Raw genomic sequence first — 13,518 nt, forward strand, 5'->3', positions numbered from 1 at the left:
AGGTCCCTTTATGAGCCTGATGTATACCCGCCCTTGGAAGAATAAACACCATGTCGCTTCAATTTTACGACTCAGTTTCAAAATACAGGAGGCTCAGAAAATTGGAGAAGACACACAAAATTGGATTAGTTTCTGTAAATGTCTTTAAGCACAAGCACATTGTTTACAGACATGCCTGCTCGCTTTCCCCAGAACTTTGGCCCCAAAACAGAATCACCATGGAATGACATATGAAGCCAGTGTGTGTCTTTTGTTTGTACTGGCAGAAAAAAAATGATGGTTACTCACATCATTGTGCCCCAGTCATGGGTCTTTATTAATCTGACATTCGTCCATCTGCATTGACTTTACATTGTAACTGTATCTTACTATTAAAGTTTATACCCCTTTTCCACAGTCTCTCAACTCATAACTCCATCTATATCTGCTATACATTTGCCTTTGTTCACCCCTCACTGGTCTTTCCTTTCATCTCTCTGTCCTCCTGCTTTCCACTCTTTGACACCATCTATAGAGTCTGGCAGGCCTCCACACAATGAAACCTCATTGGCTCTCCATCTTCTCTCATCTCACAGTTTCTCCTTTCGTCTCCCTGCAGTGGCGCAGTATATGCTAAGAATAGCTTTATAGGAGATTAGGGTAATACTGTTTATGAGGGATTAGCTGTGATAATGTCAGTGGCATACAGAGATAGTTTCTGACTGCTTTTGACTGATTTAGAGTCAGTTCTGTCTCAGTGGGACAAATGAGATTCACATTTTTTCACAGCTTGCTGGTTGGGAAGACCTGTTAATTTAAGGATTCCTCCTTAAAACAAATTATCATAGTGGCCCAGCTGTGGTTGCCTTTATTTACCTAATTAAGGTGGTTCTGGGGGAATTTCATACTCTTTGTGATTGATTTCTGCAAAACTGCAGGTTTCAGTAAATGAAAGTCACTGAGGTTTGAGGTCACGTTTTGCAGCAGAGCCATAAACCAATTTAAGAGCAGCTGTTTCACTATGTTTTGTTGCTCATTTTGGCTTCAAAATGCAAAACACATTGACTTCTTAATTGACTCAATTGTAATTAAGGGTACTTTTCAGTGATATAGGAATGCAGAGCTGCCCACATCCAATAAAATACTTGTTTAGAGCATAACAGAGTGGATAAACAACAGTACACCACAGTCCCAAATATGTGTTACATTCTCAGCGCTGAAAGAAAAATGTACACTTTTGTTTTCTTCTAGTTGTTTTCAGAGAATACATCAATGTTCAGCATATATCTTCATCACAGCCTCCAGCTGTGAGAGGTCAAATACCAGTCAAGAAAGGTCACAGGGATCTCCTACCTGCCCCATGACAGCTTCCCTAATTGCTCCTCTTTCTCTTATTTACAGGGCCTAATGGGGGCCGGGGGTTAGGGAGCTGGGGTCAGATGAGCACAACCCCCCAGTCCCTGGCCCCTTCTTGTTGTCATAATCCTCAATGTTTGTCCAGGTTGCTGTGCGTATCGAGAGCACACGGTGTCACTCCACACTTTGACGTCTCCTTCTTCTTCTTCTTCTTCTTATTCCTCCATGCCTCCTCTTGGTCTTTGCATTCTGCATGTTGGCTCAGATGTTCCTTTAGGAATGAAGAGGATTAAGCTGCTTCCTTACATGACTTCTCTGCATTTAAGCCTCACAGGCCAATGTGAACAGACCTTGGACTGATCTTCCACATAGCAATAGTAGTCCATTCAGTTGGTGTAAGTGGATTTTGAAACGATCAGGTTTATGGCTGTCTAATTTAAATGTGTCTCACATTGTTCTGGCATTTTTCTTACGGATATTATAGCAACATACAGCAACTCTCATATGACTTTATCCTCGGGCCACTAGAGCAACCAGTAGGTGCTGTGGTTAATGGAGTGTGCTTGAGTTAAGCACTGAGGTTGATGGAGTTGATGGACCTGTTGAATATTTGAAGAAAGACTGGCTTTTACAATCTAAACTATAAAGTACTGATGTCAGATATCGAAGAAAGGCAGCTGCACTCATGCAACAAATAAGACTTTACCCTGAAGCTTTCAGAGTTTGAAGTGAAAAGGTCAAGGTGACAGGTCAAATGCAAAGGTTTACAGTTCAAGTCCAATAAAACCAAGAGAACTGCATTTGTTTAGGATAGTTTGAGTTGCTCTGTTGCTTGAATTTATTATTACTGTGAGCGTGATAATCACCGTGGACAGCTTATAAAGAAAGTCTCCTAACTGCTGATGCTTTCTATGATCCTCATGTCAGAGGGTTTTTTTTAAATAATCCTCAGAGAAAAAAATTTAAGTTATTCTGTCATCATATGCCTGTGCACATCTACATCATGTATGAGTGCACTTATGTGTCGGCATGATAGGTTTATAATGCATCTTATCTCTTTGATGTGAGAGGATGAATGACACAGATTAAACTGTCAGAGCAGAAAGCGATAAAGGCCAGATGAGGCAGGATGACAAATCAAGGCATCTGCGAAGCACTCGGGCAACTTGCCAAACCAACGCGTGTGCATCTGTGAGCTTGTGTGTGTGGATGTGTGGGTGTTTGTTCATGGAAGAGTTGTGGCCATATACTCTTACACAAATGCAAGTGACGAGAAGGTGGACTGGAACAAACTGAAAATCCTGTTAAAACCGGACAACAAATTAACCTCCCACATTTGAAAACACTATCACTTCTGATACGATGGTCCATTCAGTCTCGTGTCCCTGTCTGACTTTTTAACATTTGTTTATGATGTCATCAACTAACATGTTTAAGATTTACTTTTCTGTGTCACCAACTCACTCACATAAACACGTTGTCACTCTGACGGACAAACACATGCACAGACACAGCTTCTTGATAGCTCATTCCTGGCTTTCCATCGCCCACCCACATAAGCAAACTGGAATGCCAGCACACACACTGGTTTTACACCACAACAACACACAAAGACATGTGTTCCAGATTCACTGCTTTCTTATTCATCCAGCTCATATTCGCACACCCACTTAGATAAAGCCTGCCAAGACAAAGATCTTGAATGGATTCAGAGGAACTGCAGTTTGGCACTTTATAAAGTGGCATATATAAAATGGTAAACTAGCTGAACAAAGCTAAGCAGTTTCAAGTGTGACAGGGGAGTTCAGTTAGATGAAGGGAGACACAAACGTAATGTTTATGCTCACAGAAATGCAAACAGTTTTAGTTCTTCGTCGCTGAGATTCTTCCACTATGTTGCATATTTTTATGGTCTGATTTTGGTTCCCCTCCTAAAAGTCACACTGAGAAATGGAGCAAACGAGAGGAAAAATCAAATGCAGCTGTTCAAGGTCCTGGGTCACAGGTTGGGGGTTTCACTCTGTCTCTCATGTGTGTCCACTTCGCTGCTTTCATGCCCTTCTCAACTCATTAAAAAAGTCTTTATTGGCATGCCAAGAGTCCACCTGTGAGTCACACAAGCCATGAGGGCAACTTCAATGTACAGCCAAGCACAAGGGTCATCGTTAAACCTCAGTGCCTCATATGACCGGAGACAGTCAAAAATCAAATCTGCATGGAGACAGCCTCACATGTATGTTGCTGGTATCTTGTAAATGCACCACCACAAACCACTGTGATGTTGATATGACATTTGCTGCCCTTGTGGTGGTTTTGTTTCATCCACGATGGTGTTGTTGCTCAGATCAGATGTCCTTTAAAAGAGAGAAAGTACTTTGAAAATGGAGGGCAGTAATACGTATTAGACTGTAAGTGGTAGGTGTAAATGATTCTTACATGTCCAGGAATTCTGTTTGTTCCTATAGCTCCATAGTGTCAATGTGTAAATCATGAGACTTTACTGGAAACCACTGCATGCTGTTGTATGTCTCTACTTCTGCATGCATATGCAAAAATAAAATCGCCCTGGAACTTAAGGGTGTGCCCACATTTGCGGTTGAATTGTGGCTTTCTGCAGGAGAAAAGAGGTATGTGGAAATATGTGCGAATGCTAAGCCCTCCTGGCCTGCCCTACAATGTGACAATAAGAGGGGTATAGTCAGTGTTTGATCCTGTCAGCCAACATCTGGCCCTCAGGAGGAGCTAAAGTTAGCTGCACATGCCGATGTCATTAGTGTAAAATGGGTATGACCCTCACAACAAATACTGTAAAAACAGGAGAGAGGGAGGAAAAGATGAATAATATGAGGAATTTAGGACGAGGAGATGAGAGGATGGATTATGCATCTGGCTTATTATGTAAGTGACTAATATTGATGTTGAGCCAAATCTTTCATCTCAGTATGTATCTGCTGCTGGACTGTTTGAGTGAGAAGTGGGAAATAGACGAGTACAGGGTGGATCAAAGCTGTAACGAAAAGCTCGTTAGGGTTTAATCGGTTCCACTCACCCAGAGGTGCTGGCCACATCTGTCCAATCAAGTTCCATCACCATGGTGGGCTCCTGGCTCCAGAGATGGCTACAATGCTGCCAACCAAACATTGGTAGGTGACCATGTTTTGAGGACCACCGCCTTTTCAGAGACTTGTGGTTCTCATGAGGTTTTTTTTTGGAACCACTCTGGCCTAGAGAAGTTCCAAAGAGATTTCCTCACTCATTTAATCAATACCATTAGACATGTGTTAATGATTAATAGCCTGCTGTGGTTAGGATGCTGTGAGTGCCGAGGCCACTCTGATATGATAACGTCATTATTAGATGTGGGTTATTTAGACCCCCGGGGGAAGTCTTTCATTTGGTTTAGGCATCCTGGTTGGCTGAGGTCATTGCTTTGAGACTGAGCTTGATTGAGAGGAAGCCAGTGAAGCGGAAGGCCTCTTACTAAACATTTCAAATGGCCTGTCTGCGCTGATGGAATATCCATAGCATCCATACCAAGTAACGCTGCGTACTTGACCTGTGTGCTTTGGCTCCACTGTAAACCATTGTGTTCAGGACCGTCTCACACAGCTGAGTACAGTGATATACTGTCATCTCTGACCCCCTTGTCCTCATGATCCCAGCCCCAGACTGCTTTTCACACAGACTGCACCTCTTCAGCTACTCGCTGCTCTCCTCTCGACCTTAATTTATCCATATCTGCGTGGCAGCATGTCCTTTGCAAGTGACACGTGAGGGTTCAGACACATGAGACTATTCATTTGTGCTTGGCTTCCCAATCTCAGGCTGCTCTGATGGGTTTCAACTGAAGAGGCCAGGGGCAGGAGCAGGGGCCGCAGTGCATGATGCCTGTGATCTGCCATGGGAAACAGACGAGGTTATGATGCCCTTGTGACCCAGGAGTGTGGGGATCGCATGGGTCAATGGGGTTTCCCCCCTTGTGGACACATTCAAGCTGTCATGAGTGTGGAGGGAATAGATGGAGGAAATTTGCACACAGAAAAGTGTGCATTCCAATCAAATTCCATTCGCTTATCATTACTGCCATTACCATCACTATATTCATTAGAGGCAGCATGGGATGTGAGTGTTCTGGTGCCGTGGAGAACAGTGTCCTGTGAATTCTTTTAGGGTGGTTATGTAAATTTATTCATAGTTTTGAATACCAATCTCCCAGAGCCTCAAACTGTCTAAGCTATATATTGATAATGTATATAAGACTGTATATTTTACTTCTACTATTGTTTTCAGATTCATACTGCTTTTGCCTAAACGTTACTCGTATGTTTGAATTAGAGGATTCTGGGATTTCTCAATGAAAAACATTTCGAGAAAACAATGATTTTCTCCAGACAAAGGTTCTTAGTTTACTCCTGAATTTCTTAGTGTTACTGGTAGTACTGCAGATCTCCTACTTAAGAGGAAGAAGTAAAACTAGAATGTAAAAACATCTTTAGTTTAAGCATAGTTATACTCAAGTACCACTAGCTTAAAATTGTCCTTAACGTTAAATACAGTATTCACATGTCACACCAAACCACCTTCTTCCCTTCTTCTATCCTTTTTTCTTGTCTTTTCTTTCTTGCGTTAGCCGTGTTACTCTGGTTATGTCTGCCGTTGGCGTAGCCACACATCTTTATCTCCATGACAACCGTACAACAGTTAACTTCATATCGGTAGTTGACGCTAACTTCTACTTGGGAACTGAGATTTCAAGAGGAGCGCTCGGCAGTATTTTACGTTAGAAACGCCATAAGTTAATAATTACATTTATAATAAGGTACGTCAACATAGTTGTGTTCTGTAGTTTATAACACGAAATTAGCTCAGCTTAGTTACTTTTACTTTCTTACTACTCTTTCAGGGAAGTGAGTTGGCGAATGCAAACGCTCGAATCGGAACGTAACGTTCAGTCAATGCTCTTAGTACAGCTAACGCTAGCTAATTTTCTTAACCTAAAGTTACGGTTTTTCTATGGTTATTTTGCTGTTTTAGTAGTTTTTTTGGCCGTGTTCGTTGTTAATTTCCCATTCTTCCTTTCAAAATAACATGAGGTACTCCTAGGTCAGAAACAAACTATAAAAACTATAATAACTTGTAGTTTTCATAAACATTTTAGATTTTGCTAAAGCATATATTGGAGCAATAATGTATACATTACAAGTTGTTTTAGAAGCAGGATGAAATCAAGTCTCCATTGCTGACACAATAATTATTTTGTTCTGCTTATGGAGAAGATGGAAAGGAAATATTTGCCTGGTTTTGGTATGCTGGTGCCTCATCCTCCCAACAAACCTCCAGATCCCAAGCCTCCAGCTCTGACTCACAGGTGCAAACTCCCTTCAATCAGAAGACGCTCTCTGAATGAACAGAAGGGCATCTACTCAGATATCATCACTACATTCAAGTTCCAGGTAAAAGCACATGACCTTATGCAGATCTTCAAGTTATGACAGACATTTTAGTATTACTGAGCTTCTGTTATGCCCTGAACAAAACCAAGAGTAACTGTTTATTCATTAGTCTTGCACAGCGGGACCTGATATGCAAGGAGGGTCACAGGGCCGATCCCACATTGAGGTCAGTGATGCCAACCCAAGAAAAGGTGAGAAGTACTACATGGCATCTTTGGGAATTAAAAGTCATTATTTCTGATAGACCAACTACATGTTTATAAGAGGAGTATGTTGTGCTCCTCTAAAAACATTTAAATCTTTGTCTTTCTGTTTTCCAAGCTTCAGCCTTCAGGATTCCATCTGACCAGTGCTATCTTGTTGAAAAGAATAGTCCTGCACCCACCCCATGGTACTCAGAGACTTCTTACTTCTGCCGGCGTGGAGATATACCAAAGGTCCAGGTGCCTTTCCAAACCATTCCTGGCCAGATCCCTCACAAGTTAGCAGTAGAAAGGTATGTACTGTTTGTGTGCAGTCGCTGAAGAGGGCACATCATTTAGTGCTGTGGAACTTTCCTTTCTTTGTATTTCCTGTAGTGATTATATTCTGTGTACTGTAAGGCCTGATTTTCTGGTCACATGTGAGTGAGTGAGTGAGACATTGAGCTTCTGTCATACAGAACATATGTAGTTGGCTGATTTATGCGATCCAGAAAGGGATTTCTTTTACCTGAGCATTGTTAAAACTTGTTTTATTTTGTTTTTTTTATAGATGTCGAAGGGAATACTTGAAGCTAGACTTTGAACAGCTCCTCTTAGAAAAAAACATAAATTCTAATCTCCTGATGCCAAGACATCAGTGCAGTAGTGATGAGCATGCAATTACTGCACCAGACAATCCTGTGTCACCCTACCTCCCCCTCGAGGTGAGTCTGTTACTACTGCAGTATTTTCTCTGGGATTTGGGTTCACATTTACCATTTTATTTAATATTTTGGGGCATAGCACTACCTCTCAGCAATCATTCCTGTGTTTCTTCCTTAGATATTTGACAATGAGGAGTATGATTGCCGGACGCCAGGGGACTGGCTTGCCCTGGGCTATGAGGAACAATCACATGTTCGAAAACCTATTCCTGCAAAAGCGCTGCTGCCTGCAGATGATAAAATTCCTCCTGGTACAAAATGTCCTCAGAAATATACAGTGTAAATAGTAAACAGATGTTATTTTGTCTTTGATAGTTATTGTATTCTCTCCCTTTTGAAGAGGACTCTGAAAGTTCCTCCATGGAGTACAGCTGGCATTTTGTTGGGGTTCTCGATTATTGTAAGGAAAAATGTCAGTACCTGGTCCAGAAGGTCCAACAAAACACGAAACTGATAGATGAAAAGGGAAATCAAACCAAAGAACACAAAAAGAAGAAAAGTCCTGGTTGGTTTTATGTCTTTGCACGTTAATGACACAATATAGTCTTTCTTTGTCATGTTGAGCATCTTAGTATGCTGACAATTTTCATTCGTTGTACAGGAGTGAACACTGTGCTAGCAGGCACTAAGTACTGGGTACCGAGAATCAGATTGTTATTCTGTGCTGAGGATCCACGTGTCTTTGTTGAAAGGATCCAGTTTGCCCTGCACTGGAGAGACAAAACAGAAGCTCTGCTGCTGTATCATTTGTCTGTGGATTGCATGCCAATCTGGATGGGAACACCATCTCTTGATATCCACAGTCTCCAGCGCATCAAAAGACGTGCCCTTTCAGCCTGTGGGCTCAGGCAGAAAATGTGAGTAAAGCTAGTGTCATGTCACTGCTGTCATCTTCTCCTTGTTCTTTTTAGGTCCCTCTGAGCTGAAAAGTTGAGCTTACGTTAAGCTAAGCAATAGGGTGAATAAATGGAATATTCTATGTGCAGTCTGGAGAAGTGTATAGGGGACCTGGAAAAGGAGGTCAAACTTGAATATGACCGTACTATGAACCGCATGAGCTTTGACAAAGTAGTGATGAGCCACCCAGAGGAGTTTTCACACATCACCCTGCCACAAAAGGAACCTGAGTACGTGCCAGAAAAAGGTAAGATTTTTATCCCTGTATACATTTATGTTGTAGAAATGTACTACTTTCGAATACCTGCCGTTTACCCTCACAATCTAAACACCTGTTTGTTTTATCTGTGTATAGGATGTGTTCCCATTCTTCACTTTTCTTACGATGAGAACCAAGCTGCTTTCGTCTCCCGTTCCCTCCTAAGAAAACCAGAAGTTATCTGTGTGTTATCTGAAATATGGTCTGAGTGCAACAAAGTAGCAACCATGAGACTATTCAGTGTCACCTTGAGTAAACCACTGAGACTGGACGAGTTTGAGGACAGCCAGTCTCAATTACATACCCAGGTATTGTAGTACGGGGGTAGTTTTTCTTCTGCTAATAACTTAGCTTTGACTTCAAAATAGTGTTCTTTTCTCTTAAGTAAGAATTTGAATGCATAGTTTGATTGTCTGTTAATCACTGCACTTGTAGCACATATATTTAACCACTGTTCATGTTCAAACAGTTCCCAAAGATTAACTGCAACATGTTTTGTTTTTGTTTTTTTTTTTAACTTATCCTGAATTACTTTGGTACTGGTGTAAAGAGTCATAAATAAGTATCATTCATTTGACGTTAACTATGGATAAACTTTGTGGCTGTGTTACCTGGGAAGTACTAGAAAGACAAACCTTGCAGATGAAGAGGACACCCATATTTCACATGAATAATGAAACATCAATTTTTTTCCCCCCTTCTCCAGATAAACTTGTTTCTTAGAGAGGCATGGGCAGCCTCATTGAGCAACATCATCCGTTCCAACCTGGAGCATAGTGGGCCGGGCTGGTACAATGTGAATGAATCTCGCTGGGACATTTACAAGATTTCCAAGCTGTACAAACTGATGGCTGTGGTGCGCTTCAACCTGCAGGACTCCCTGCGCTTCCTCGTGCAGGATTCACTGGCCAGTCTGACTCAGCTGCTGTTGGACGCCTGCCACAGTGTGATGACATGTCGTCAGGATATGGTCTGGGGAAACAACCTCCTCACTAGCCCCTACAAGTAAGTTGACACGCACTTGCACATATAGTATGAGCATGCATGGACACACATTCATGTTTACATAAACATCCTCACATTTTGTTAATCTTACCAGTTATATGTAATATAATCGGTTCTGTTTTAATAATTGTTTGATGTGCAGTATAAGTTACTAGTATACTAAATATTTATTACTGTGTTGGCAACATTACTTCATCTCTATAATTAGGCCAAAGGGGAACCCTCTGTTCCTGGTGTACTTGGTTCTGGATCAGACCGGGGTACATTACAGCACTCCTCTGGAGGATTTTGAGACATCTATCATTAATCTGTTTGATAGGGGCATTATGGCCACATACCACGTACCACAGCTTGAAAAGGTAAAATAAAATCTGTAATCACCGTAAGTCACAGAGCATTAGAGCATTATTGTATGTACATGTTATGTTGTATACACATATGCTATGTGTGTGTTGTAAATGTATTTGATTCAGGACAATCTTGAAAAAGAGGACTTGCTCTCAATGACCCTTTCCTATTCAAATAAAGATTTGAATGAAAATGAATTAATTAGTTAAATTAAAAATGGAAATGCAAGACTATAAATCTTGTTTGTGATGGGCTCCTCTATCCATGGATGATGACAAGCATATCCTAAGTGACAATGATTCATTTGTTCCTCTCTTGTCCTTGTTAGTTAGTGATGCAGAAGCTTTTTATCGGTGGTGATCACTTCCTCGAATCAGTGAATTTGTGGGAACCGGAAGTACGCGAGCTGAGAGAGAAGATCCGCATTGCTCTGATACAAGCTGCCATACCTCTCAGATCCTATGCTGCTGAATATGAAAAATTCTTGGAGTTACAGAACTCGGACGTAGAAACTATTCTCAAGTAAGCTGACTTAAAATTACATGCGCAAGTTTTCACACTAGTTTAAAGATGTTTATGGCTCAATCAGCATGCTTTATATTTTCTCTGCCAGATCTCGTACACATGCAGAACAGACATCCCAAGAGGTGAAGAAGGAGGTGGAACAACATCTCAAAGAAAAAGAAAGGCTTGAAAGCTCCCTGCCATCCTCCATTGTCATTGGTCCATTTATGGTTCGTGTGGAGGCTGTTCGTCAGGCTCTCTCTAACAAACGAAAGGCTTTAGCCAAAGCAACGCTGTACCATCTCACTCTGAAGCTACGCAAGCAAATTGATGATGTAAGTCGTTTGTTAGGAGGCCAAAAAACACTTAAGTACTTACCGGTAATACAGTATCACACAATATGGGTATGTAAGTGTCTTTTCCTGCCTTTTTAACTTTCATTCAGATTTTATCTGTATGTATATGTATGTATGCAGGCATGTGAAGAGTGGAACATAATAAGTAGAAAGCTGGGTGAGAAGTCAAAAAGCATTGAGGAACTGACCGAAAAGAAGGACTGGATGAAGCAAATCCCTGACCAGATCAAGAGTTACAAGGTCACTGAAAGAATGAACTTGTTATTTCTGTTGCATGTCATTTGAAGCATTACTTGGACAATAAATCTGATCCCTTTTTCAATCTGTCCCCAGCAGGAAGTTCTTGGCAAGATGCTGGCAGACTATGAGCTAATAGAAGAATTTTGCTACTGTCTATCAGATGAGGATATGAATAAAAAGTGAGTGAACTGTCATCCTGCTATTTATGTGAAAGCTGATGGATATATAGTGAAAGTGATTGCTATCATTACTTATCTGTGCAGGTGGATAGCTATTGGATGGCCTCATAGGATAATAAGTCAGATGGAGGCAGTAGCTGTTCAGCATGTGGAGGAAGAGGAGTGCTTCCGTAAGATTCAGCTGGTCAACCAGAACAACTTTGAGGATCAGATTGACTCTCTACAGGTCATTTGAGCCAACTAGATTTTTTTACTCATCAGCAGCAGAGTTAGAGATGATTTTCAGAGGAGCTATTTGGAAATGTCTGAAAGTACACTCCCATTATAATTTGTATTTTTTTCAGAGGTCTTTAAGTGAGATGTCCTCCCTTAGCTTCTGTTAGCAATCTCCAGAATCATCCACTTGAGACAGGCTTTAGTGTGTTACATTATAATGTTAGAAATTCTATTTTTCAAGTTCAGCAAGGTAAGCATGTGTTATTAGGTTCTATATTTGCACTGTTTGTAGATTCTGGTTGCGGGGTTTGCGGGCCATGCAGACATTGATCATGCCCATGAAGTGGCCAGTGAGGTCCGGCATACAACTGAGCACCTTAAGGAGTGCCAGATAATGGCTCAAACCTACAACACCAGAGAGCGTCTGTTTGGTATTCCTGTCACTAATGTAAGTGAAACAGTCCATCAAGCTCATTCCAGATGTGATATTGTTCCCTCTTGTCCGGAACTGTTGAACAAAGAATTGTTGAAAAGAATATGCACTTGTTATGTGTTTTTCTGACATAAAATGTAAACATGTGTTACAGTATAATCGTCTGCAGAAGCTGATAAAAGACTTCCAGCCTTTTAAAGACCTATGGACCACCACTTCTGATTGGCTATGTTGGCATGAGAGCTGGCTCAATGACCCACTGTCCTGTATTGACCCTGAGCAGCTTGAGCGCAATGTTGCAGATGCCCACAAGACCATGCACAAATGTGTTAAACAGTTCCAGGACATTCCTGGTAGGTGATGCATGTATCACCATTAAAACCTGACACACTGACATGTGACTGTTAATATGTTTAACATGTTTTTTTTTTTCTTGCTCCGCTTTCTTTGTCTTTTACAACACTAGATTGCCAGGTGGTGGCAACTGTCATCCGCAGCAAGATTGAAGACTTCCGCTCTTACATTCCTCTGATTCAGGGCTTGAGGAACCCAGGGATGAGGAGTCGCCACTGGGACATGCTCTCAGAACGCATTCAGATGAAAGTAAAACCCAAAGCCAACCTGACCTTCTCACGCTGCCTGGAGCTTGGCCTACAGAATCATGTGAATGACATAGCTCGTGTGGCTGAGGTGGCTGGGAAAGAGTACACCATTGAACAGGTACCTTTGATTGGAAGTTGTACTCTAATTACAGTGTATGAAATGTCGTGTTTTGTAGGATATGTGATGAATTCATTGTCACTGTGGAAGTGCAGACTTTGGACATGATTTGAGAAGCTTATTTTCATTGTCTGCGTGAATATAATACTTAAAATTGAATCAGTTAAAAGGCAGTTTAGTTAAAAGTGTAAAATGTTGGCAGAAAACAGACTAAGTGACTCGTGTTGCTTCACTTTAAATCGATTCTGCCCCCTTTTCTTTTTTCACTGTTTGCATTAGCAGTTGAAAAAAGCACAGTTGTTGGCTGTTACATTTTTCACACCTTCTCACTTAGGCCCTGGAAAAGATGGAGCAAGAGTGGTCCGCAGTAGTGTTTGATGTGTTGCCTTACAAGGAGACAGGCACCTACATCTTGAAGAGCCCAGATGAAGCGACCCAGTTGCTGGACGACCACATTGTCATGACGCAGAGCATGTCCTTCTCTCCCTTCAAAAAAACCTTTGAGGGCCGCATCAACGCATGGGAGAGCAAGCTCAAAATGACTCAAGTACAAACACACAATACATACACACACATACACACACACACACACACACAGTCGTGTTTCCATCACTTCTGGTGACATTACATAGACCTTACCTTAACCTAAACCTAACCTCAGCCTAA

General features: G+C 41.4%; 1 protein-coding gene across 1 annotated transcript in view; it reads left to right on the forward strand.

Annotated features, from left to right (window-relative positions):
- The first annotated feature begins 6,002 nt into the window (after positions 1–6,002).
- The window catches only part of dnah1 (dynein, axonemal, heavy chain 1), a 31,358-nt gene continuing 23,842 nt past the window's right edge, over positions 6,003–13,518 (forward strand). Inside the window, exons 1-21 of the mRNA XM_046384590.1 lie at positions 6,003–6,154; positions 6,612–6,788; positions 6,898–6,979; positions 7,110–7,284; positions 7,542–7,695; positions 7,814–7,946; positions 8,036–8,200; positions 8,297–8,552; positions 8,682–8,839; positions 8,948–9,159; positions 9,558–9,856; positions 10,065–10,215; positions 10,533–10,726; positions 10,818–11,043; positions 11,185–11,304; positions 11,401–11,483; positions 11,568–11,709; positions 11,992–12,147; positions 12,287–12,485; positions 12,599–12,852; positions 13,187–13,399. Coding sequence (XP_046240546.1) covers positions 6,612–6,788; positions 6,898–6,979; positions 7,110–7,284; positions 7,542–7,695; positions 7,814–7,946; positions 8,036–8,200; positions 8,297–8,552; positions 8,682–8,839; positions 8,948–9,159; positions 9,558–9,856; positions 10,065–10,215; positions 10,533–10,726; positions 10,818–11,043; positions 11,185–11,304; positions 11,401–11,483; positions 11,568–11,709; positions 11,992–12,147; positions 12,287–12,485; positions 12,599–12,852; positions 13,187–13,399 — 3,549 coding nt within the window. The 5' untranslated portion in view covers positions 6,003–6,154. The remainder of the gene's footprint in view (positions 6,155–6,611; positions 6,789–6,897; positions 6,980–7,109; positions 7,285–7,541; positions 7,696–7,813; positions 7,947–8,035; positions 8,201–8,296; positions 8,553–8,681; positions 8,840–8,947; positions 9,160–9,557; positions 9,857–10,064; positions 10,216–10,532; positions 10,727–10,817; positions 11,044–11,184; positions 11,305–11,400; positions 11,484–11,567; positions 11,710–11,991; positions 12,148–12,286; positions 12,486–12,598; positions 12,853–13,186; positions 13,400–13,518) is intronic.

The sequence above is a fragment of the Scatophagus argus genome, chromosome 3, assembly GCF_020382885.2.
Source record: "Scatophagus argus isolate fScaArg1 chromosome 3, fScaArg1.pri, whole genome shotgun sequence".
Classification (NCBI taxonomy): Eukaryota; Metazoa; Chordata; class Actinopteri; family Scatophagidae; genus Scatophagus; species Scatophagus argus.